The sequence below is a fragment of the Talpa occidentalis genome, unplaced genomic scaffold (genome assembly GCF_014898055.3).
Source record: "Talpa occidentalis isolate TD23 unplaced genomic scaffold, MPIMG_talOcc4v2.1 talOcc4.14, whole genome shotgun sequence".
Taxonomy (NCBI): Eukaryota; Metazoa; Chordata; class Mammalia; order Eulipotyphla; family Talpidae; genus Talpa; species Talpa occidentalis.
Window position 1 is genome coordinate 67318142 of NW_023601433.1, and position 23949 is coordinate 67342090.

Consider the following 23949-nt stretch of genomic DNA (forward strand, 5'->3'; position numbering starts at 1 on the left):
GACTGAATTTCTATGAGAAATGTGACTTAAATTCACACCGTAAACATTTCATTGATTTTTGTTTTCATTTTGTGATTTGTGAGCTATAGATGCAACTTCTTAGATTTAAGATGGCAAAGATCTGAGATAGATACTTTGTCAGACTAAGAGAGGTAGACCAAAATTATTGGATTTACTTTCATTAAAAGAGCAATTGATCTTGCTTCGCTTTCTTAAACCTGAAACTTTTTGCACGTAATTTGTAACAAGTTTGTAAAGTTTTGTTGTAATTTAGGAAGAAATTCATCAGTGGGTTTTTTTTTTTGCACAGAACCTGGCTGGCATCATCACATGGTATTATAACAAAAACAATACACCCAATAAATGCATTTCTTTGAGGCAAAAACATTACATGTGACAATGTCAACAAAACCATTCATTCCTGTTAACCGTTCTTCAATCTCGAATAAGTAGAAATGTATAGAACCAGGACTTTTGAACAGTGTTTTTAATGGAAAATAAAGCTAAAGCATGCTTTCCAACAGTGCAAATTTCCATCATCTTGATTCACTGCTTCCATCATCACAACATAGTACACCAGCATGGCCCTTACCAAGGGCTAGACCCTAGCCCTTTGCATGTTGAACTGCTTTGATTTTTAAGTGCAAATATATAGATAGTCACCTCTGATTGTCACTTGCAGTAGAAACTCTCTTGCTCTCTACACAGGATGGTCTGAAAGCAGAAGTTTGAGGAGATGCAGGCAAAAAATAAAAAATAATAATAATAATAAAATAAAAGGTAATAAAATCCAAGTGCCTGAGTTCTGGTACCAAAAAGCCCTGAAATAACTTGTTTTTAACTTGGGATTTTTTTTTTTTTTTAACAACTCTGACCTATTTTATTTTTCCTGGTTCTAGTGACTGCATTGACACTATGAAGAGTCAGGCCATAAACTATCCTGCTATTAAACAACTATTTTAATTGTTCTGCAAGTTTGAGGAGTCATGTTCAGACCACAAGGTAAACAGGACAATAGTAAGAGTCACCTTATTTAAAAACCTTTGGGTGAGAACACAAAAAGGACTTTTCGACAATTGCGAGGAGGAGGAGTGGCTGTAAAAGTAAAATCACACCCTTTACCGAAAAATACACAATCTCATATTTATTTTTCTCAGTATATATATGAGGCAGCCTTTGTCAGCATTCAATCTGGACTCCCCAGTTTTCCACTCAAAAAAAAAAAAAATTAAGTGCAACTACGCTTGGAGAGGGAATGAGGGGAGTAAAAAAAAAAAGAAAAAGATACCCCACAAACAAGAGCTCCAGAAAACATTTTGGGCTCCCAGAACTTCTTGCTACCTCACTGTGTAACCAAGTAACCTAACAAACTTTCACTGAATTAACAGTTACAGTTTCAGGTTTGAAATCTAGTGCATAAACTTAATGGCTCATTGTAATATTTATTATTCAACCTTTTGACATTTATTTGTAGCAGTTGAATTGAGGTACCGGGTGTATTATTAGCATTGAAACAGTAAAGTGTTCCAGCACTACCGTAATAACTGAGTTTTACTTGAGTCTTTAGCCTGAAGTAGTCTGTGGAATGTAAACCAACCCTTCTCCCACCCCTCCCCCCCTACTCCAAAAAAAAAAAAAAAAAAAACACACCAAACCAACCCGCAACTGAAAGAAAAAAAAAAAAAAAAGTAATCCGATTTCTGTCTTCAAAATGCGATAAACCAGGACTCCAAAAGGGGTGTAACGTATTAATGGACTTGTACGAACCATCCTGTGCAGTTCACAACAAAAGGAAGGTAATACGGTTCAAGAAAATATCTTCCAAAACACTTTTATGAATTAAATTTCCTGAATTTGTGACTAGGTGGAAGAGGTATTGCAGAACCGCCCAGCTGCCATTTCCATATAGGATGGGCCTTGTGAGGAGGTTGGGAATCCTTAGTGGTGTTTAAGGAATATGCTGGCCACAAATCCCCATCCTTGCCGATAATGAGTGATGGAGGACAAGGAAAATTTGCCATGAAATTAAATGGCCTTTTCACTGCTGATGCTACATTGCTGGCTACCTTTTTGCGTCTGCTTATAACTGTAAAATCATCCAGTGATCCTTCATGTGTCTCGGTTTTACCTGTAGGACGAGGACTTCTAGCTGATTTCAAATTTGGTTTGACTGGAGGTGTCTGAAGTCCAGGTCGCTTTCCCAGCACTAGTGTCCGGTAATTTTTCCTCACCCTGGCGCCAAATTTATATTCCCCATCCTCAGGTTTTGGAGAACCTAAAGTGCATGAAAGGCCCTGATTCTGAGCCAGTGGATTTAAGGAAGGAGCTTCTTTTTCAGGGCATGCAAAGCCTTCCTTGGCTGTGGTTAGCAAGGTGTCCTCCTCTTTACTTTCAGTCACACTGTAAAACTCCCCCTTCGTATCATTGCACTCGCACTTTAGCTTATTTGTAATAAGGTCAGGTTCATAGTCTTCGTTAGCACTACTGTCTTCCACTTTGATTTTAATGTTGTGCAGAAATGGCAATGTCTTGTCCCTGGTGTCAGTGCAGGGAGTCTCCGCTTTAGTTGTTGTTGCTGCTGCTGCTGCTGCTGCTACTGCTGCTGCTGCTACTGCTGCGGCAGCAGCAGCAGCATCCACCTCTGGGTCAGTTTGCGAAGAGGGCAAATCCGTAGCAAATTCAGCACAATGAAGGATTTTGAAATCATTTTCTGAATTTGCTGCCGCTCCCGAAGCATCGTTATTTAAGAACCTAGCAGCTATTGTGTTACTATTATCTGCACAGTGTGTAGCAGGAGTTGCTGGTAGGCATTTCCTAGCCTCTCCGAGTATTCTTTGTTGTGGAAATGCATTGTTTGTCTTAGGGCTAGGTGAAGAGGCCCCCTCCGCCAGGCAGTTAATTGTCAGGTCAGTTCTCTTTACAGGGCTGGCGATTTCAGGGCGCGGGTACGTCACCTCAGATACCCTCTCGTTTCTTATCTCCGCGAAGCAACTCCCCAGGCTGGCCGGGCAGTACACCGGGGACGTTTTGGGGGCCCAGCTCTGCGGGCTCCACTCCTCGGGCGCCTCGGCTTTGACACTGCCCCTGAGGTCGGGGAGCCGCCCGGCATCCTCGAAAGCAGCGGGTTTGGTTGCAGCGGCGGCGGAGGCCAGATGGTACAGAAAGTTGGCCTGCGCCTGCACGCTGGGCGGCTTGCAGAAACTGGTGCGCCTGAAACGGATGCTCTGCACGGACACTTGGCTGGAGCCGGAGCTGGAGTCGGACTCGGTGGAGGAGTCCTCCTCCTCGGAGCTGGCGTCGCTGGAGTCCGAGGCTCCGCTGCCCCCCTCCTCCTCGTCCTCTCCCTCCTCCTCGTCCTCTCCCTCCTCCTCGTCCTCCTCCTCGGAGGACACCGAGTTGCTGGAGCTGGACAAGCTGGAGCCAAAATCCGAGTCGTTGGCCGCATGGTCCGAGTAGGAGCTGGACTCCGAGTCGCTGCTGCAGCTCTCGGGAAAGCTGCCCAGAGGGGGCTGCGGCCGGGGGGGCGCGGGGGGCGCGGCCGTGCGGCGGCGGCGGGGCCCGGCGGCGCCGGCGCCGGCGGTGCGGGTGGTGCTGGTGGTGCTGGTGCTGGTGCTGGTGCTGGTGCTGGTGGGGCGGCGGCGAGCAGAAGCTGTTGACCAGGTGGAACCGCTGCAGGCAGGCGGCCCCCGCCGCAGCCGCGGCCGCGGCCGCCGCCGCCTTGGCTTTGTAGGACCTGGGCAGCAGCAGCAGGCGCCGCGCGCCGGCGTGGGGCGCGAGCAGGCCGTCCTTGGCGCCCGCGCGCCTGCGCCTGCAGCGGTACGCGAGGCTCCCCGCGCCCCCGGCGCCCGCCGCGACCTTGGGCGGCGGCCCGGCCGCCTGGTAGTAGGCGGCGGCCGCCGCTGCTGCGGCGGCGGCTGCTGCAGCGGCTGCTGCTGCGGCCGCGGCCGCGGCGGCCGCGGCGGCCGGGTGCTTGCTGCACAGCAGGCTGCGCAGATACGCGGGGTCCGAGGGGAAGGCGACGTAGCTCCCCTGCAGCGGGGCGGGCTCGTAGTTGACGGCGGGCTTGCACGGCGAGCGCAGCAGCTCCGGGTAGGGCGCGCCCGGGTATTTGCTGAAGAGCTGAGGTAGCTGGGCTGCGGGGCGCGCGGCGGCGGGGCGCGGGGCCTGCGCGCTGATTGGCAGGGGCCGCGCGGCGCCGCTCGGGCCGCGCCAAAGTTGGGGCTCGTCCTTCCAGAAGCCCGCGCGGGGGCCCGCGGCCGCTGCTGCTGCAGCGCGCTCGGGCGGCGGCGCCTCCGGGGCGGCCAGGGCCCGGCCCGCCCGCCGGCGCTTGGTCTTGAGCACGCGCTCGGTCTTGCAGGAGGTGTAGAGCGCCTCCACGTCTTCCCGGGAGATGAGCGTGCACTTGGCGGCGTGGAAGGCGATGCTGTTGATTGCCTTGAGTTTCCGCAACTCCTCCAGGTCGCAGTGGTGCTTTTTCACTTTGAGGTGGTCCATGCGCTTGTGCACGGTCGTCCTCGGGATGTTCTTCAGCAGGTCCGTGAAGACTTGGGACAGGGCAAACATTTGCTTGCCTTTAATGATGAGGTAGCCGAGCCTCACGCCGTCCACCTCTTCAAAACCTGACTTCAGGTCTCCCATCTCGGGCACTAAATTATCCCCACCATTTGCAGTAAATATATACGTGACGCGTCCATACACATGTATGGATGTTAATCCTCCACCAGATGCTGCGTGTGTCTCAAGGCATCCTGCTAATAAAATAACAAAGACTGTTATTCCCGGCGAAAGGAGTGCCCAACTCGAGGCGAAATGATTGGGGGGGAGAAAAAAAAAACAAACGTGAAATTACACTGACTTGATCCTGGCTTTTTTTTTTTGGTTTTCGTTTTTTTAAAAAAGAGGGAAAAAACCATCCGGTGTCTGGGCTGCCAGTGTGGTGATCTAAGTCCCCAGTGCGATCAGTACCTGGGCCCCTCTATTGCTTCCTTCTCCATTGGAGCACTATGATAATGGAATGTGAAAGGAGAAAGAGAAAAGAAATGCAGCTGCTATTCCCGCCGCTGCTTTAGCTACAAATAAAATGACAGAGTGAAGTGAGCTCGTCCGGAGACACCTTCATCAATTAATTCCCCTAAAGCCAGCGCTGATTGGACACTCCTGACAGGTGATGCAATAAAAATTGATATTCCACCCCTTCCCCCCAAAATCTCCCACTAATTAGCATACCCTTATACTGCCACCTCCCCTCCCAAAGTAAATAATACAGTCGGTATATAAATCTTTCCATTAAACTATCGGAGCTCAGAAACAGCCTGACTCAGAGACTTCATCAGAAGCAGTGTGTGTACGCTTAAAAAAAAAAAAAAAAAAAAAAACCCTGTATATTCTCTTTTAAAGGAATATTGCCTATTTTTTGCTTTATTTGCATTTTACCGCTACAGCTATTATCATTTCAAAGAAAAGCATTTTAAAAACATTATCAAGCCTAAATAGATACACCCCACCCCCTTTTCCTTTAGAAAATGGAGCTTAAGTGAAAATGTGCAGAATAGCCTGGTATTTCCCTTTTGGGAGTGGGAAAAGAGAGCGGCTGGGAGCTCCAAAGTTAAACCCGCGCTGTGAACCACCCCAGTACAGACTTACGTTTTGAATTTCTCTCGATTTTCCTTTTTTTTTTCCTTCCTGAAATGCCGTTTTACAACCAAAAACAAAGTTATTTGATCAAGAAAGCAGTTCAAGGCTCCAGCTCCGAAACACTGTAACAATTCAACTGGATTTTGGTTCTCTGCTGGGGGGGTGGGGTGGGGAGGAGGTAGTTTCACGTCAGACCCATAACAAAGCATAGATAAGCCAGAAATGTGTACACTTTTCACAATTAACCAGACTGGATTGGAGGCGGGATCGTTTTAGAGTACCCAGTACAGTCTTTCTGTTCACCACAGGTCAGAATTCCAGGGAGCAGATTGCTTCTGCAGCAAAGAAAAGAAAATGTAAAACGCCCAAGGTGCTTCCAGAGGTTTTACGTAATAACGATGAAAAGAAAGTGCTGATGTACTATGAAGACTATTTCAGTGGTCTGTGATGCTTTTGCTTGGTAGTTTTAATGAGTCTTCCACAACTCCCATTTTCCCCATCAAAGTCTCAAACATTTGCTTAAAAAAATCACTTTGGATGAATATCAATATTGTTTAACCTCTTCTTAGTCAAATCAAAGCGTATTTTGTATCATTTTCAAGGATATCCAAAATACTGCCAAATGAGAGCAAGGATCTTTCCAGTTGCATTACCACGATCCCAAGGCGATTTTTTGGCTGCTCTGCAAAATTCGGCAAAATCAGTGTTTGCAGATACAGCATAAATGCAATCAGGCATTTATGTTTCCTTGTTCCTCCAAAAATAGACACATTCGTGTAAAAAGAATGAACGGATATTTCTGAGCAAGAAAAAAAAAATGTATAATAATTTTTTCCTTCACATTCAAAAGTTCCACTTTCCCCTGCTCTGGTCTGGCTAGCACAGTAGATAGGGCTGAGAGAGAGAGAGAGAGAGAGAGAGAGAGAGAGAGAGGAAAAAAGAGAAATCAGGCATACAAAAAGGTAGTTTGCATGGAATCTCCACCATAGTTCCCCACCCCCACCCTCATCTCCCTTGTAATTTCCCTGGAATTTTGAAGAGAATTGAGAATTTCAAGAAGTACATCCGGAAATTAAGGAAGTCTATTTAAGAGAGTCTGCAACTCAGAGGTTGGGATTTGAAAAGTCAGCCCTGGACTACTGTTGCACTCAGCACAGATGTAATCGCAGCTCTTCAACTTAATCAATGTGTGTACAAACCGCGATGTCTAGTTCTTGCCTTTGAAATCTAAGGCTAGCATTTCCATCCAAGAAATCAGAGCTACAGCAAATTACATTTTTGTCCTTTGAATGAGAGAAGGATCATTGAATGGATCTCGTGATATTTCAAGCTTTAAACGTAACCGAGAGGCAGCAATGAACAATGCCTCGTCACAGCTAATACCATCCACCGAGTTGGCTTTCTTTTGCATCTGGATCTATCACATCGCGTTTTTCTCTTTCACTTTCACAAGAGGCAAAATGCAAAAGATATAAGCAGAAAGCAAAGTTTCCACGAAAAGCAGATGCTGGTGTTTGTTTTTTGAAGTAGAATGCCCAGACGCTCTCTACTGCTAGCAACAATAATGTTTAAAAATTCTTCCTGATGCACTTATATAGTGCCAGCCCTTTTCCTCCCAACCCACCTCCGTTCAGTTCCCCTCCCCCAGCTTTAAGATTTCGACCTACGAGTCAAACAGCCAAGAAATAGTAAACTCAGAAAATGTCTTTGAGAAAACATTGCAAATGGTTGGCTAGAGCTTCCTTTTTCCCTTTCTTTTCCAGGTAGTTCTAGTTGTTCTATTTAGATTAACACACACACACACACACACAGAGACACACACACACTCATACTCCTGTTCCTCCTGCACATGGCAACATGATTTAGTAACCCTCTCAAAATTACCTTCTTTTCCTCTCCCTCTCTTTCCACCTTTAAAATACAGGCAATATGTGTGGCTTTTAAAACTAGTAGAATATTAAGTGTATTTTTTTTTTTTTAAACTAAAGGTACAATCTGTTGGGTCAAATAGAGAAAAACAAAGGCCAGGGGATTTGGGAAATGTGTCTACATATACAATCTTGTGCACTCAGACACCTTTATACTTATACATTTTTAATACTCCCATTACACATCTTTCTTCTTGTCTAATACATTCTTTTGTTCCTTTAACTTCCCATCATTGTGTACGTGTTAAGGTGTGAGTGTGGGTACTCCCACACATGCACACACATACATACACACATATAACAGAATGTGACAGACAGCTTTCTTGTGGCCATCAGCACACGTTGCATATCCGGGGTCTTCTCCGGGCACATTGGGGGTCGATCCCGATAAAAAGATCTAGCAGAGGCCCCTGAGCGCTCACACATGAAAGGCAGGGGACTTTAAGATGGATTTGCATGCACACAGGGGATTTCGATCAATAGCTACCAACATTTATGGCTTAGATTATTAATGTGAAAGCTGGCCAAAAGAATAGGGATGAAAAATTAAAGGTGTCTGTTATCAATTATGCTTAAAGTTATGCAATAATTTACTTACTTTGCCTGGATGTGCAGATCCAGATGTATAAAGTACTATTCTTCAAAAGCAAGGGGGTTTCTTTGATAAATTTGTTGACCATGTCAGTCGCTTCTACAATCAAAGATGAACCCAATTCAGATGATGGACTGTATTCAAATTCCTTTTTTTTTTAAAGAAAGATATATCCCTTATATGCTTCTCAAGCACAAATACATGTGTGGGTAGATGTGTCCAAATTAACATTTTATATGTATACCTATCTCGGAAGGTGCAGGGAATTATTGCGAATTTAGGCAAATGTATGATAGGCATTGAATTTGTTAATAAGTGATTATTTACTGACATATGCGTAAACCCATATACTAGCATTAAAAAGTATTTCAGCTTTAAAAACAAAGCTGCTTGCTAAAGGAAAAGCCTCTGTGACAAATACAGATAGAAACATAGTCTTAATGTCCACTTACTTCTGCATTTATTGTAAAAAATCAGCACTTTGAGTTTTTAAAATGATGGCTTATAAAGATATGATCATATTTGTCTTTACCTATCTTGTATGAATGTGCTAAATTTACCTTCTGATGTTCTGTTTTGATATATTTTCACTTTATTTTATGTTTAAATACTATTGCAATTCAGTCTGACCTCTTTCCTCTGCAGCGAAGTAATGCACATGGCATTTACAGTGTTTTAAATGGTTAGCTGGGAAATGCAATAGCAATTTGCAGGAGTAGTTTACTAATGGGGAAAGTTCTTTTGAAAACCTGAAGGAAAACCTAAAAGTACGTTTGCATTTGTAGGAAACAACTGTCATATAATTAAAGTGTTGAAGAGCATTAAAATAGTCCTTTTCCTTTCCAACCTTTTGCCCATACATACATAATTTAAATGAGGATAAACCACCCTCCCCATCATCATCATCATCACCACCACCTAGCTCTTCACCATATACATTTGTTTTAGTGATTGCTAAACACATTTTGTTCAAAGTGAATTCAGACAGAAAAGATTAGAGGAACATCACAAAGGCCTCAACAATGTAAGCATAGTGGGCAGAAGAATAAAAAAATAAACTCCTTGTAAACCAGAAGTGACTGAAATATGACAAAAGTCTAATCATTTAAAGTGTCATATGACTGACTTAATAGAGAATATAGGACAATAAAATTTTGTGTGATAGCCAACAATTCCTTACCTAAAATTATCTAGTATCTTATGCCCTCTGCTTTCCGGGAGGGGAAAATGAAGGGAGAAGGAAATGACTAAATTAAGGAGCAACTTAAATTATAACTTGGTATATTTTCCTTAATTTTTTCTTTTTGTTTCAGCCACACAAAACAGGGTAAGTCTCCAAAAGGGCCCATCCTTCTGTTCTTAGGCATTTAGAAATCCTGTTTTTAACAGAAGTTTGGGGCACAGAATATATGCCATGTTGTCTACTGACCCATAATAAAAATGCAGTGACCTTCTACCCTTTTTTTGCCCCCTGACCCATCTTGAATTCAATGCAGCCTTTATAAATTTGCAAATCCTTGGAGGTAAAGGAGTTTTTGTGAGGCTTTGTTCTGGAAAAGACCTGAGAGTGTGCTTTCTAAATTAGACAAAGGTAAAGCAACAAACCCTAGTGGACAAGATTTTATACAGGTGAGTAATAGACAACTCTTCAGATAACACATATTGTAAACTAAAAAGCAGTTATAAACACGGGAGACAAGGTTATAGCTTGCATCAAATTAGAGTGTGCAAATCACTTTCATGATGTAAGAAATGGTTAGGCCACAATCTTCTTGCTCTCCTCATCTCAAGGGCTGTGGGGGACCCTAGTGACCAAGGAAGGAATGGTGGTGGTGGTGGTGGTGGGGGCTTGATAGAGACAGAGAGGGAGGGAGGAGGGGAAAGAAAGAGGGGAGACCTGATCTGAATCTACAGGCACATTCCCTTATCTTTCCTGCTATCAGCTAGTTTAAAGGACACCATAATTATGATGGTGGTAAAACAATGCCTGCTTATGTGTGCTGAATAAATAAAGAATGTTTACAGCTCAAGAATCTTTTAATTCCAATTAAACGCTATCAAAGAAAAGCCATTTTTCCTACTGCAACAGCCTTTCCCCCAATTATCTTGTTTTGTTGCAATATTTTCCTATGAGACACTAGGGCCGCTCACAATTGATCCTAAATATAGAAAAAAAAAAAATCTGAGAAAGTAGAACCCAACGTCGATACATTAAATAATACACAAATATCAAAACTCACAATTTATTTGAGTTGCCCCAATTTTTGTTTATTTTCTACAAGGGTCAAATGTGTTAAAGCTGATGTGATGACATTAAGTGTTGAGACCTACCTATGGGCTGCTGATGCCATACTGAAATTCTGAGCACCCCTGAGGGGAGAAAGGAGAGATAAGACATGTGGGGCCTGATGGTCTCTGGAAAGGGAATCCTCTGGTTCTGTTCTCCTGGCTTCAGCCCAAATCCTTCTAGGAGCACTGGAGCCAATCACTGCCTTCCACTGCTGCAGCTACTGGGCACACACAAAAAAGCGGGAGATCAAAAAAAAAAAAATCCCAAGTTTGAATTTATGGATACATAGCAATCATTTTATATTCATGACTTCAACAAATCACATCGTAATCAGATTTAAACAAGGTTTGGATAGTAATGCCCACCAGGCTAGGTATTGAACGCTGACAAGTATCACACACTAACCTGAAAAGTCACTTCTAAAATTTGGAATCAGTGAAAATTAAGCCTTCTCAACTTTGAAATGCATACCTTTCCGTTTAAGGCCTATTTTTCCATTAACAAATTTCAAATAGATGCCTCTCTTTACGTCACTCCATAGCATTATAATTCAAACTTCTGTTTCCTCCCTTTTTCTGTTCTAGTGGTGTTTTGTTTTTTAAAAAACACATGGAATAGCAAGCATGAAAAACACACTCGTTCCGTTAAATGTCCATACAAGCCACCCTTTTTACGCCATCTGTTTGAAATAGCGCATTGCTAAGCATAAACTTAAAACTTTCCTTGAAGAAATATCTAATATTTCTTGGCAGATTCTATTTGATGATGTGGCACAAAAATACAGTGGTAAAGAAAATCAGGGTATTTGTAAGTTTTCTGAATAGTTGCAGGCCCCTTTCCTTTTGAAAGTTTAGAACTCCAATACCCTCAATTCTACTGGCAGAATTAGGATGGACTTAGAGGGTCCCAAACGTGACCGATTCATGAAGGCGGGGGGCTACAGCTTGCAGCAACGTGCTCGGCAACTTAATCCTACGCTAAAAGAGGGCACGGAGCGAAAAAGAATGGAATACAAACTCTCCCGACATTCCTAGTTACTTTCAAGGTGGATTGTGTATTTTAAGGCTGATGGGAACGACCTGCTTTTGGAGCAAAAAGAAGAGAAGGTAAGTGTTTACCCTTGTATCCACCAGTTCGTAGAGAAACAATGAAAGAACAAAGGAAACTCCTTCTCCATCTGAACATTTTCTGTATCTCCCTCCTTTCAAGCCCGAAAGCTTGCGAGGGGATCCGCTTTACACTACCTTAAGTAGTTGTTGCTAAGCTTGTTGAACTAAGAATGAGAAAAAAGTTGAGCGGCAGTGTAAATATAGACTAAATAATAATAATGACGGCTTGCCTTGGCGAATCTCCACGGCGCCAGTCACAGCAACTTACAGCAGAAGTTGCTAAAGGCATGAAAGCAAAGCCCAAGAAATAATCTTAACATGCCAGATTTCGAACTCAGTCATTTAACTAATACTCTTCCCTGCTGTTTGAAAGGATTTCTGCGCACAAAAATGTGCAGGTACTGTTTGTGGGACGAGAGCGCTATACTGGTTATCTAGAAAAATGTTATCTATTGCTATCAAGCAAAGGGTTTTTTTTTTTTGTTTTTTTTTTTAAGGAAAGGGGATTCAAGTATTGACGCTGCTGCTATAGAAGAAATGGCAGCGGCGGCTGGGAAAGGAGAGATTCGCGTTTAAGTTATTTGCTTTTAAACACGGTGGTTATCGGCAAGCCTTTGTGGGTTTGTGTGGCTGAATGAGCCAGTGACCGAGTGCCGTCGGCATTATATACATGGATCGGTGTGTGTGTGGGGAGCCTCCAAAGCCGTCGAGCACGTGAAACCCATTTTTTACTGCCCCCCAAGCGGCGACCAAGCCCCCCTCCACCTCACCCCAATCCGTATATTACCTGCCCAGTTACAGTGACACATGTTTATGTTTATAGTCCTGGTTTGTAGTAGTGTCAAGAGCCGCAACAAGAGGAGGGGGAGGAGAAAGGAGAGGGAGGAGTAAATGCAACCACCCCCACTTGTTGTTAAAGCAAATTTACTGCGTTATTGCAAGCCCGGGACGGGTGGCTGGGACGAGAGTTGAGAGGAAGGGTAGAGTTGGGCTGTGTGTTCGCGGTGGAAGGTGGGGGTGGGGTTAGGGGATCCGGGATGGAGTCGCTCTCCAGCGGCCGGGGAAAAGCAGCTCGGTCAATAGGGGAGCATGCTGGCGCGGTCGAAAACAAAAAGGTTTCTCCCGCTCGCTGCGTTCACGTGGGGGGCTCTGCACGCGGGGCTCCAGGGCCCTGACCCCTGACCCCGGCTCCTCTCCGCGCTCTCCCGGTGCCGCGCGGCCACTTTTTACCCAGGGTTCCTTGCGCGGGCCGTGCTCGTGCCGAGCTCGAGTCCTCCTTAATCCTCCATTCCCCGATTTCCATCCCCTCCCCCCCGCCGCCAGCCCCGGGGGAGGATTCTCCGGCGGGGAACCCCCGCCCCACCTCCACCCGAGAGCCCCGGCCGAGGCGGGAGCGGTGAAGCCGGGTGGGGCGGCGAGCGCAGAGCTGGGCCTCCCTGCCGGGCCGGCCGGGGGGAGGGGAGTGTCGGGGTAGGCGGGGAGAGGGGGCCGGGGGGAGGAGACCCGGAGGGGGGCGGCGGTCCGGCCCCGCCGCCCCGCCGAGGCCCGAACCTGTTGACTATTGGTCCGCCCGGCCCCGCGCCCTCTCCCTGCCCGCGGAGCCTCCGTCCAGCGCGGAAGCGAGGGGAGGAAATGCGGTGGCTGTTCTCTCCCCCTCCCTTCAACTTAATTTTTTTCTTGGGGGCTGAGGAAGCAAAGTAATCTCGCCCGCCGCCCCGTCCTCTCAGAGAGGCCCCGCGCCCTCCCGGCCCCGCTGCCTCGAGCCTCCTCTCGGCCGCAGCCAGCCCGGCTCCCGCGCGCGGAGCCCGGGCCCGCGACGCCCCGGCCGCGCCCCTCTGCCCCCCGCCCCACCCCGGCCCGGCCCGGCCCGGTCCGGCCCGACTTCGCCCCAGCGAGCTGCCTGTCTTCCCTAGAAGCTCCCGCGCCCACTTTGCACTTTCTCGTCCGGGAGGCTGAGGAGAGCTGGTTTGCCGCGCGCCGCCGGACACGGTCTCGGCCCGCTCGTCAAAGTGCTTTGATGGAGCTTAAAATCGCAGTTTTTACACGGGGAAATGAAAAGGGGGATTTTTTTTTGGGGGGGGGTCCATTTGGACGCCGTAAATGCGTCAAAATAAAAACCAAAAAGCCCCGAGGTGTAGAGGTAAAGGGTCTGTCGGGTTTGCAGCCTCCCTCCCGGACGCGGGCTCTCCCGAGGACTCTCCCGGAGGGAAGGAGCAAATTGAAATTAAGATGAGAATGAGACCTTCGGCCGCGTCTGGAAATAAGGGAGAAAAGGCTTCAATACAGTCTCAAAATAACGGGAAGGCGGCCGCGGCGAAAGCCCGAGTCGCCGAGGGGCGCGCCGCGGAGTGGGGGGCTGCGGAATGGGCGGCGGGGCGCGGGCCGGGGCGCCCGGGCGGCCGGCGGCGGCGGCGGGCCGGGAGGACGCGGGGGGCGGGGGCCGGGCGGGAGGCCCAGGCCGAGGAGGAAGCTGGAGCTGGACTCCGCTCCCGCGGCCGCCCATTGTTCAGCCCTGGCGGAGCCGCGAGCCCAGCCCGTCCTTCCCGAGGGAGGGTCCCGCGGCCCGACTCGAACCGCCCCCCACCTCCCCCCCGCCTCCGAACTCCCGCGCCCGGGCCGGGTCGGGTCCGCGCGGCAAGTTTTGTGGTCAAACTCGGCCCGAGAGGGGTTCCCAACTCCAGACGGGGGAGAAGGAGGCTTCACAACGTGCCTCTGAATTGGAGGAAGCTGGGCAAGCCTGCAAAGGCACATTAAAAGATGAGGGAAAACAGCATGGAAATGTTTATGAAGTGATAACTAGATAAACACAAATGTGGGCCCTCCCCTGCCCGTGTCCGGAAAGTTAGATTAGATTATATTTTAAATATCTTTAACTGTATGGATTCGAAAATAAATGTCGGGGTTCAAAGGAGCTCGGAAAAGCACGTTTCGCTGTCTCTATTTGCCATTACTCAGCTCTTTGTTGTATACAAAAAGTCTAATTTTAAAAGGAAGGGCTGAGCTATCCCTAACAAAACGAAGCTTGATTTGTTAACGTGAAATGCATTTTCAAAACAGTGACGTTCAAAGGGGAAAAACGTGACATTTGCTTTTAAACCACGTTTTGGAAATAAATAATTGCACCGCACCTAAGGAACTATTTTATGAGGCAAGTGGAAAGAACATTTCTGGCAAACGTCAGTTTTAAAAAATGAAAATTTCCAACAAGTGCTTGCGAGTCTTGAAGACAAAAATCAAAGTCGTCGTGCGTTAAAACTCGTGAAGAAATAATTTCAATCCTTTGGCCCAAACCTTACTTGGGCATAAGAGTAATTTCGACTTAGATTTATAAATAGACTTTACAGAAATTCCTTCTAAAATACCTATTACTAGTTTGTGTATTATGCAGTACTGTTTCCCAAGGTGGCTTTTTAAAAACCAATTGGAATTTATCTCTAATGGAATATTACATTTACACATGAAAACATTTGACAAGAGTTTTGAATTATAAGAAAGTTAACAGATGATGTTCATAAATGGCATCTATTTGAAAAGACCCCTTAGGAGTCAGTTAAAGTTAGTGAGGGCTGTGATTTTACATTTGAATTGCTATAGAAGTAGTTTGCATTTTAACACTTTCATTTTGCGAATCTTCATCCTAAACTTGCATTTCCTCCTGAAAACGTTCAGTTATTTCGAGGTACAGGGAGAAATTCTTCCATAGGAAACCATTTGAGGTGTAACCACGGACAGCTTTGAAGAGAAAAAAATTGGTGTTGAAAATTAGGTAGTCTCAATCTGTTCATTCCTTCCACACTCATCCTCCTATAGTCCCTCCTCCCCGACTACTTGGATTCAATTTACATTTTTAATTCATAAGTCTTTGAATATTTAGAATAGCTTTACAAGTTTATCTGCTATGTAGTTAATAGTGGAAGGTGAATTTTTTTTTTAACCTCTTTTTCTGTTTGAGGCTCTTTTTTGGGGGGGTTCATTTAAAGTTAAAAAAATGTTACAAGTCAAGATATACTTTGTGAGAAAAACAACAAATGGGTAGAAAAAAGAGGCATGAATGGGGGTGGGGATGGAGAGGGACAAGTAACATTCCTGGTCAGTCTTTGTAATAGCTTTTTAAAATTTTATGTCATTATATTTTCCACTTGTGCTTGCACTAAACATCATTGCTTTTTTAATTGGGCCAAAGTGCCATCATATAAAAATTACCTACATTCTGGCTCTTAAGCACCATAGTAAAGACTGACAAAAAGTGATCTGAAGCTTGTGTGTTTAATTCGCCAGGAATGTTAAGCTTCATAAGATTCACCCTATGGGGCCATGTTGGTCCTTGGCACTGTTACTGTACAATTTCAAGAGGTAAATATACACATTATAGGTTTAAAAAATTTAAGATGTGCTAGACAAATAGTTTATTAATTGAAGGGATAAAAAAATGAATTTGTCAACCTCATTCTTTCTGGGACACAATGCAGTTAATTAACATATTCTTGGGCTTGTTTCTGGATTTGCTAAGCAGTGGTTCCTTTCAGAGAGGAAAACGTTTAAATCTTAAAAGGTGAACTCTTAGGTCCAAATAGTATTTAGCAATTTAGTTTAATTTCTTCTTCTTTTTTCATCCAGTGTGTGTTTCATTTCTTTCAAGGTTCGCTTCCATTTCAAAAACTGATTTTCCTCTTTTCCATGTCCAGGATCTTTTCACTTAGATAACCTTATTGTATCACCTAAATATGTCACCTTAGTCACATTTTAATTATAACAGAAATGCATATCTTCAGTGTCAGTGCAAAAAGAAGAACATTTCTACTCTTACATTGCTATAGCCTGAAAAGTCAATGTGTAATACCTTTAAATATTGTTGCATGATGGAAAAAAAAAGTCCTAAAATGTTATGGAGGTTTAGGTAATGCCCAGAAAATCTAAAAACCTCTTTTAGTTAATTATTTTTCTACTGGTAATTATATAGTGTTTTGGCAAAAAATGTAAATCTAGACAATATATCTATTTTATAGCAAAGGGATAGTGTTGAAGCCAAACATAAGAATCACCAACCCCTTAGTAAATAGTAGTCTTTGATTCTTAAAAAGATTTTAAAATTTAGATTACATACAATTTAAATTTTGGAATTACCTAACTAAAGTTTCCAACAATTAGGTGTATTTAAAAATAGTATTAATTATGATTGATTGTAAGTCAGTCTGTTTTATAAGAAAATGATGACTTTTCTGTGAAAGGGGGGTTTAACATTGGAGGGCTATTTAAATGTAGACAATTCAAAATTACCTAGCAAATAAAAACTCTTCACCTATATTAATTGACAATCTCTAAGGAAACCAATTTATTCAAAAATATCTGATAATTGTTACTTAGCAATTTTAGTTCAGTTGTACGTACATAAGAAAGTCTTGCTTTTACTCTGAAGACAAGCTCAGACTGCAATTAGCTTTTAAACACTAATATTGTACATTGAAAATATTTATTGTAGGCCTACTACGTGCAAGACACTTGCTAGGTGGTATGGTAAGTACCAAAAAAATCACCTAGTAAGATTAACACGCTTCATTAAGTGGAATTTCCCACAAGCCATTAACAGAATATCAATTGAAAACACTGAATAACTTTCAATGAAATTTCTAATAGTACTCCATGACACAGGTGCCATTTGTGGGTTTGTATCTATAAAGACACTATACTCCTTCACTGTGAGATAAATAAAACTAGTTTCAGAAATTCCGCAGTAGTTTATCTATACCAGAATATATGGCTCATGATACACTTTTCACATAAAAGGTAAGACACTTTGGGTACCAAACATGCAAAACAAAATTTTATTCAGAGATTCTGTAGTGTAAAAGGAGATATGCCTGAAATCTACACAGACCATTAGAATTTGAATTTTCCAATTATTTCCAAGTGAGATTAATTCCTAATGAAGTTTAGGAGATGAGTGAATTCTAATAATTGATTTGTATTTAAAAATCTTAGTATCAGAGACAATACAGAATTCAATACTTTGTGGAAGTCAAGAACCTGAGGTAAGGAAAGTGCATCTAATCTTAACATTATAGAAACAGACTTCTATTTGTATACTTTATTATATACCTTAACAATGGATGTAAGGGACTAAATATAATATGCACATATAGAAGGCAAATAAAACTTTAATTTGTAAAGGGGATAAATATAGTCTACACTAAACTATGAACCATAGTACTTACGTAAACGATTATGGAAAAGCAGATAAGAAAATTTGGTGCCTAGGTTAAGGAATAAAGAAAATTATAAGAAGATATATTACCCACAGGGAAAAAAATACAATTTCCCGTTATAGTAGGGTTAGAGGTTACGTCATAAAATACTTCACTCGAGTTTTTTGTGGTTTGCCTCAGATGATTAGTTCAGGGAAATAGATGAGTCAGTACTGAGTTAGCTGCTGTTATGTGAGGAAGCCTGTTGGAGACTACAGGCTTTTTTTTTTATTCTACAAGTACTAGATAGACTTTTTTTCTAAGGATATTTTTTAGTATGTAGAGCCAGTTTTAAAGGGTAACAGTTTAAGGTGGAAATTGTGTTTTTTTATGAAGTTAACCTGTAAGTCCCATGGATTTTTTTTTTTTTTTACATTACCTAGCATGTATTTTGGAAACTTACTTGAATGTTAACAATTCTGTCAATTTATTATAAGTTTTGTTTATTCTGACAACTGGTGTTCTAGGCCAATTGTCATGTATATGTTTGTGTGTGTGTACATATATGTATATAGAGAGAAAGATCTCTATATAGATTTACATACATAAATGCATGTGTATATGTATATAAACATGTATAAACCTACATGTATCTATATGTACAAATGACAATATCTACAAACACTTACAATGCATGTATTTATATCACACAAAGGACAAATATAACTTGCTTGCTGCTATATTTCCTGTATCCAAAATAGTCTCTGGTTCATAGTAAATGTTCAATGAATTTTCACTGAATATTAACTGGGTATTTGAGCTATTTTATAATGTGTTATTCTTCCAATTATTAAATATTATATTGATATATGACATAAGACAAAATTCTAAAAATTTGTTTCAGATGCTGTTAGTTACATATAAACCTGTTTTATGAAATTATTGTATCTATTTTTTTTTAATTTCAAGTCTCTTACAAGTGATGAATTTTTTTCTTATTTTTTTTAGAAATAGCAAGTGTTTACCTATAGCTCTTTTATTAAATGGTACCAAATAGGGTAAGGTAGTCATCCTTCTTACATATAAATTAAGTCCAAGACCTAACCTCCAGTGACTAAATAGGATAAATGTATTTTTAAATAATCCAGTACATTAAGGGTTGATTGCAGTATTTGGGAAGGGAAATTTAACATTGATTTGAACTCAAAATTACTCTTCATTAGGAATCTGAACCTGAACAGAAATTGGTGTGTTGAACTGGTATCCTTTGCAAAAGGGCAAAGATAAAATATACAGTTATGATACATAAGACAATATGGTTTTGCTTGAAGCCTGCTTTAGTTTTATGACACTTCATGAACAACTATTACATGTTCAGAAATATTTTGTTGCCATACCCCAAAAAATAATTTGCACTTTATATGTAATCTTCTAGTCATCTTTTCTAAGTGGATTAAATAATAGAATTCTCATTTTTTTGTCTCTGTAGTGTACTTCCCCCCCCCCCCTTACATTGTAGTGGATTTATTGCTGTGGACATCTCACTTGGCTTTTTAAATGTTGGAATATATTTACTAATATATATTTGCATTGTATTATAACTATGATAATTCTTAGACGTCTAGGAGTTAATTTGAGATAGGAAAAAAATAGCCATGCTACCTTTTTGTTTCTTTATAAAATATGGAAAGTTTTTTAAGGTGTTACCATTACTTTTTCATGACTGACTAGGAGAACTGGAGTTCTTCATCATTTAGCATGTATAACTGCATTTTCCTTTACAATATATTGGTGCTCTCTGATAGACAACCATTTTGTACCTGCAAGGTATTAACTAAAGCCATGAATTGGCCTTGTAAGTATACTTCTTTAAATAATCTATAATCCTATTTCATGCTAACTTTTAGAATGAGACTCTTTTTGCCTAAAATAACTTAGTTTTGCAAGGATACATAGGGGATAGGGCAATAGTGGAAGATTTTACAGCTCAAAACTGCTAAGTATCCAGCTAGTTAATCTATTCAGATAGGCCTACTTCATTTTCCATTTGTGAGGAATGTGCTTCCATCTTTCTGATACTTAAAGGTTAAATTTTCAAGAGTAAATCTGGAGTGCAGAGCCAGATTAGAAAATTCCTCAATCACAACTGGACTTCACTGTCTTAAGGTATTATCATTTGGTGACTAAGAGAACTTGAATTCCTTCATCCTTTAATTTAATGGCATTTTCCAGATCATCACATTATGTTGCTAATTCTTGATTAACAACCATCTTACCCCTACATAGCAAGTTTAGGGAAGCTTTGGTGTAACCCTAACCCGGGTTTTTGACCTTTAGTTCAGTACTGCAATTTCACTTGACACTGGGGACAATGTGGTGCGCAAGGGGGCGGCGGATTTGGTGGCTCTTCCATTGGGTGAACTTTGGGTAGAGTCCAGCATGTGAATTTAATGGATAAAGAGCTGAGGCAGTACAGTGAGTGCACCGTGACCAACAGCAGCAAGCCATGCTTCACTGCACCCTTCACGGAAGCTGGCACCCTTGCGCACCCCGAGTCACCCACAGGCCAGTTACTAAGGAAAAACCCCGCAGGTAGGTTCTCCGAGCAGGGAGAAGTCCACGGGGGTCCCCCTCAGGTACTCAGACCAGCGCCCCTCCCTGCCTCGCTTTCTCAGCGGCCTCTCCATGACGTGCACACGCAGCCCGCGCGCCCCGCGCCGCAGTAGGCGGCCCCAACGTCTCCGGCCCCGCGTGCGCGCCCCCGCGCCCTCTCGTTGGCTCGTCGGCTCGTCGGCTCGTTGGCCCAGCGCGCCGTCGGCTCCACTCGTCCCCACCCCCTCGCACACCTCGGCCGCGACGAGAGGCGCGGGGGCGGGGATGGGGCCCGGGAGTTAGGCTGGGGCTGCCGGCCGGCCGCGGGGCGCGCACGCAAGCCTCGCCTCTCCCGGGCCTGCTCCCCCACGCCGGCCGCGGGCGGGCGCGCACGTCGGGTGACGCTCGGAGGAGGAAGCGCAGCCCCCGTCCCCTCCCTCGCTGCCCCGGGCCCAGCGGGAGCCCCCCCAGTGCGCCTGTGCGGAGGCCTACTTGATTATGTGTGCCCTCTCCGGGCGCCAGCGCTAGCGGCCGGGTGGAGGTGGGGAGGGAAGAAGACGAGGAGGCGGAGGAGGGGAGGTGGGGGGAGTCAGCAAGGACATGGCTCCTGACTCCTGTGCGGAACGTGAGTGACTGAGCGGCAAAGCCCGAGTGAGCGAGCGGCCGAGCGGCGGGCGGGAGCCGGGGGCGCCGGGAAGGGAGCGGGGGCGCGGGGGGCTGAGCGGGGGGCACGCTAACCGGCTTGCATGTGTTTTTTAATGGTCCCCCCAACTCCCTCTTAGATGGTCTCTAGCGACCGGCCCGTGTCACTGGAGGACGAGGTCTCCCATAGTATGAAGGAGATGATTGGAGGCTGTTGCGTTTGCTCAGACGAGAGAGGCTGGGCCGAGAACCCGCTGGTTTATTGCGACGGGCACGGCTGCAGCGTCGCGGTTCATCAAGGTAAACACCCAACCGCCCGCCGGGCCGAACCCAGCCTGCTCCCAACCGTCACCGCTTCCCCCACCTTGGCACCAACTGCCAGTTCCTTCCCGCCCCTCCCCCCGCCCGCCTTCCCCCCCCCCTGCGCGGCGCGGCGCGGCGGCGGGGCCTGGCCTGCGAGGGTCGGCCGCGGGCGGAGGGGAGTGGGCCGCGCATGTGGGAGAAAGTGCGTGTGGCCGGCCTGTCATGTGATCCCGGGCTCGCTCTCTCATGTGTCATTCGGCCGCCGCCTGCGTCCGGCGCCGGCTTCGGAGACGGGCCGGGGCCTTGGCTGGAGGCGAAGGGTGGCCGGGGGGCCGCGGCCTGCGCCCCGGTGGGGGGGGGCGTGTGTGTGAGGGGGGTGCCGGCCGCGCGTCCCTCTGAGGTGTCGCTGCGGCTGTGGGTTGGGAACGTGGAGACCCCTCCCCCTTCGCTGCCGGCCGGGTTTGCCGCAGTGTGCCTGGAGACTTCCTCTAGCATGGAGTCTGGCCCGGGGGCTCCCCTTGCTGCGCCGGCGCTGGCTGGGGTGGTAGGGGGAATGCCCTGCAGCTTGAGCTTAGCGCGGCCGCACGCAGCCGCACCCCCAGCTTCGTGGCGGAGTCCCCGCCGCCGCAGACCGGAGCTGCCTGCGGGAGCCTGCGGGAGCCCGCGGAGGGCGGCCGGCGCGCGCGTGCTGCTGCCGGAGGGGCCCGGCGGAGCTGTGCTGGGCGGTGGTGAGGCTGCCCAGTGGCTGCCGCAGGCCCCTCACTCAGTTTAAGTGAGTGTAGAGACGAGGAGGTGGCGGTGCCGCCAGTTTCTTGGGGGGGCATCTTTGTTTCTGGGTGTTCCTACTATTGGGCTGGCTCTTTTGATATTTAGAAAAGTCCAGGGCAGTATTAGTGCTCAGGCTGTTGAAGTTCGTATTTCTATATGGTGAGGAATCGAGGCTGAAATAACCTAGGTGGGTTCTTTTTAATGGCTCCTTTTTCTGTTACTCGTGAAAACCTTTTCCCATTCCTGAATCTGGCATGAGGTAGATGTTGTTTAGTAGTGTTTTGGAAAGGAAATTACCAAATGAGAGAGGAAAGTCTGAACAGAAGGGACTAAAGAGGTTTTTTTTTAAAAAAAAAAAGATTCATTGTATTTATTTATGCATACAAGAGCTGGGGTGTAGGTCAGAGGTGGTGGGGTGGGTGAGAGGATTCACCAGAGACAGGACAGAGTGGGGAGCAGAACAGGCTGATCTACTGAAATACACTGCTGAGGGCAGCAGCAGGTGAGAGACAGGAGAGGTCTGCTGGGTCAGCAGCTGGCCAGGGATCCAACTCCTGTTGCTGTGGCTGTGGATAGCTTCATAGTGCTGACTCTTAACCCCATGTGCCACCAGGGAGGCTCTAGGGAGTATTTCTAATAGTCTGGAATCTCAGAACTGGAGAGATGTGGGAACATACAGTTCATTTAACCCGAGAATACAGTTACTCCCAGATTTCTTTTTTTTGAGAAAGCACATTTGCACATCTTCCTAGCATGTCAAAACTAAATACTGATTTTAGAGTCTTTAGAACTGGTGTGTAATATTTCCATAACAGTATTCATTAGCACTTGTGGAGGATGATAAATGGTCACATTTTGATAAGTAATTTCATTTCCTGATAGAGAAAATTTTAAGTCTTAAATTTTCCTTTATAGTAGTATTTCCAATTAAAGTAAGTTTTTGGACACTGAAACTGTGTTTCCTGCATAATAGAACACTTTTATCCTGACACATTTACTAATTTTAAACGGGGTTAGTAGTTTTTGTTAATGTTTATGGATTTTTATTTCAAATTAATTATATATTAACTTTTCATTTTTTTTAAAAGGATTTATTTATCTATGCATACAAGAGCTTGGGTACAGGCCAGAGATGCCGGGGTAGGAGGATTCACCAGAGACAGAGTGGGGAACAGAACAGGCAGACTGACTGAAATGCACTGCTGAGGGTAGCAGGGGGGGAGACAGGAGAGGTCTGTTTAGCCATGTGGGTTTCTCTCTCTGGCTGGTAATCGAACTCTTGCTGCAGAGGCTGCGGATTGCTTCCTAGTGCGGTGCTTAACCCCTTGCGCCACCAGGGAGGCCCAATATAGTTAACTTTTTTTTTTTTTTTTGTGGGACCCTCACAGGCGGCCAGTGAACAAAACGAACCATCGCTGCAGAGGCTGCGGGCAGCCTCGCAGCCCAGCGCTCAACCGCTGCGCCACCAGGGGAGGCCCCAATATTGTTAACTTCTTAAAAGTGATTTAAGTATGTTGTGATTTAAGTGTGTGAGAGATATATATCCAGGTCACTTGTTTGAACATTCACATTAGAGTGTTAGGCAGAAATAGGTATTTTATTTTTTATAATAACTTTGTTGAGATCTAATTCATATACCATAAAACTCACCCATTTAGGGCCGGTTGAGCGCTGGGTTGCGAAGTTGCCCGCAGCCTTCGCAGCGCCGATTGGATCCCTGGCCGCTCCCCGGCCACCGGAGGAGAGTCCCACATGGCCCGCAGACCTCTCCTGCCGCCCGCTGCTCCCCTCAGCAGTGTATTTCAGTCAATCTGCCTGCTCTACTCCCCGCTCTGGCTCTGGTGAATTCTCTCACCCTCCTGCGCTTCTGACTGTACCCAGTGCTTGTATAAATTAATAATTAAAAAAA

At 45.2% G+C, this 23949-nt stretch overlaps 2 protein-coding genes and 1 long non-coding RNA gene across 8 annotated transcripts in view; 1 reads left to right on the forward strand and 2 right to left on the reverse strand.

Annotated features, from left to right (window-relative positions):
* Nucleotides 1-1622: 1622 nt before the first annotated feature.
* On the reverse strand, nt 1623-6242 carry SKIDA1 (SKI/DACH domain containing 1). The gene is given in 3 exon segments (XM_037510691.2): nt 1623-3534; nt 3536-4748; nt 5644-6242. Coding segments are annotated over 2 exon segments (2805 nt in total). The 5' UTR covers nt 4639-4748; nt 5644-6242; the 3' UTR covers nt 1623-1832.
* A 184-nt stretch (nt 6243-6426) lies between these two features.
* LOC119244736 (uncharacterized) lies at nt 6427-10680 on the reverse strand. The gene is made up of 3 exons (XR_005125114.2): nt 10486-10680; nt 8161-8253; nt 6427-6528 (listed from the first exon to the last, which is right to left on the reverse strand). It is a non-coding gene; the product is annotated as an uncharacterized LOC119244736 (long non-coding RNA).
* A 9975-nt stretch (nt 10681-20655) lies between these two features.
* MLLT10 (MLLT10 histone lysine methyltransferase DOT1L cofactor) overlaps nt 20656-23949 on the forward strand; it is a 200228-nt gene continuing 196934 nt past the window's right edge. For 3 of the 6 annotated variants that reach the window (XM_054695130.1, XM_054695131.1, XM_054695132.1), the window contains exons 1-2: nt 20747-20978; nt 21110-21269. In XM_054695130.1, the coding sequence (XP_054551105.1) occupies nt 21110-21269 (160 nt within the window). In that variant the 5' untranslated portion in view covers nt 20747-20978. Of the gene's footprint in view, nt 20979-21109; nt 21270-23949 lie in introns of all 6 variants that reach the window. The other 3 variants (XM_037510692.2, XM_054695129.1, XM_054695128.1) reach the window with 3 other exon arrangements.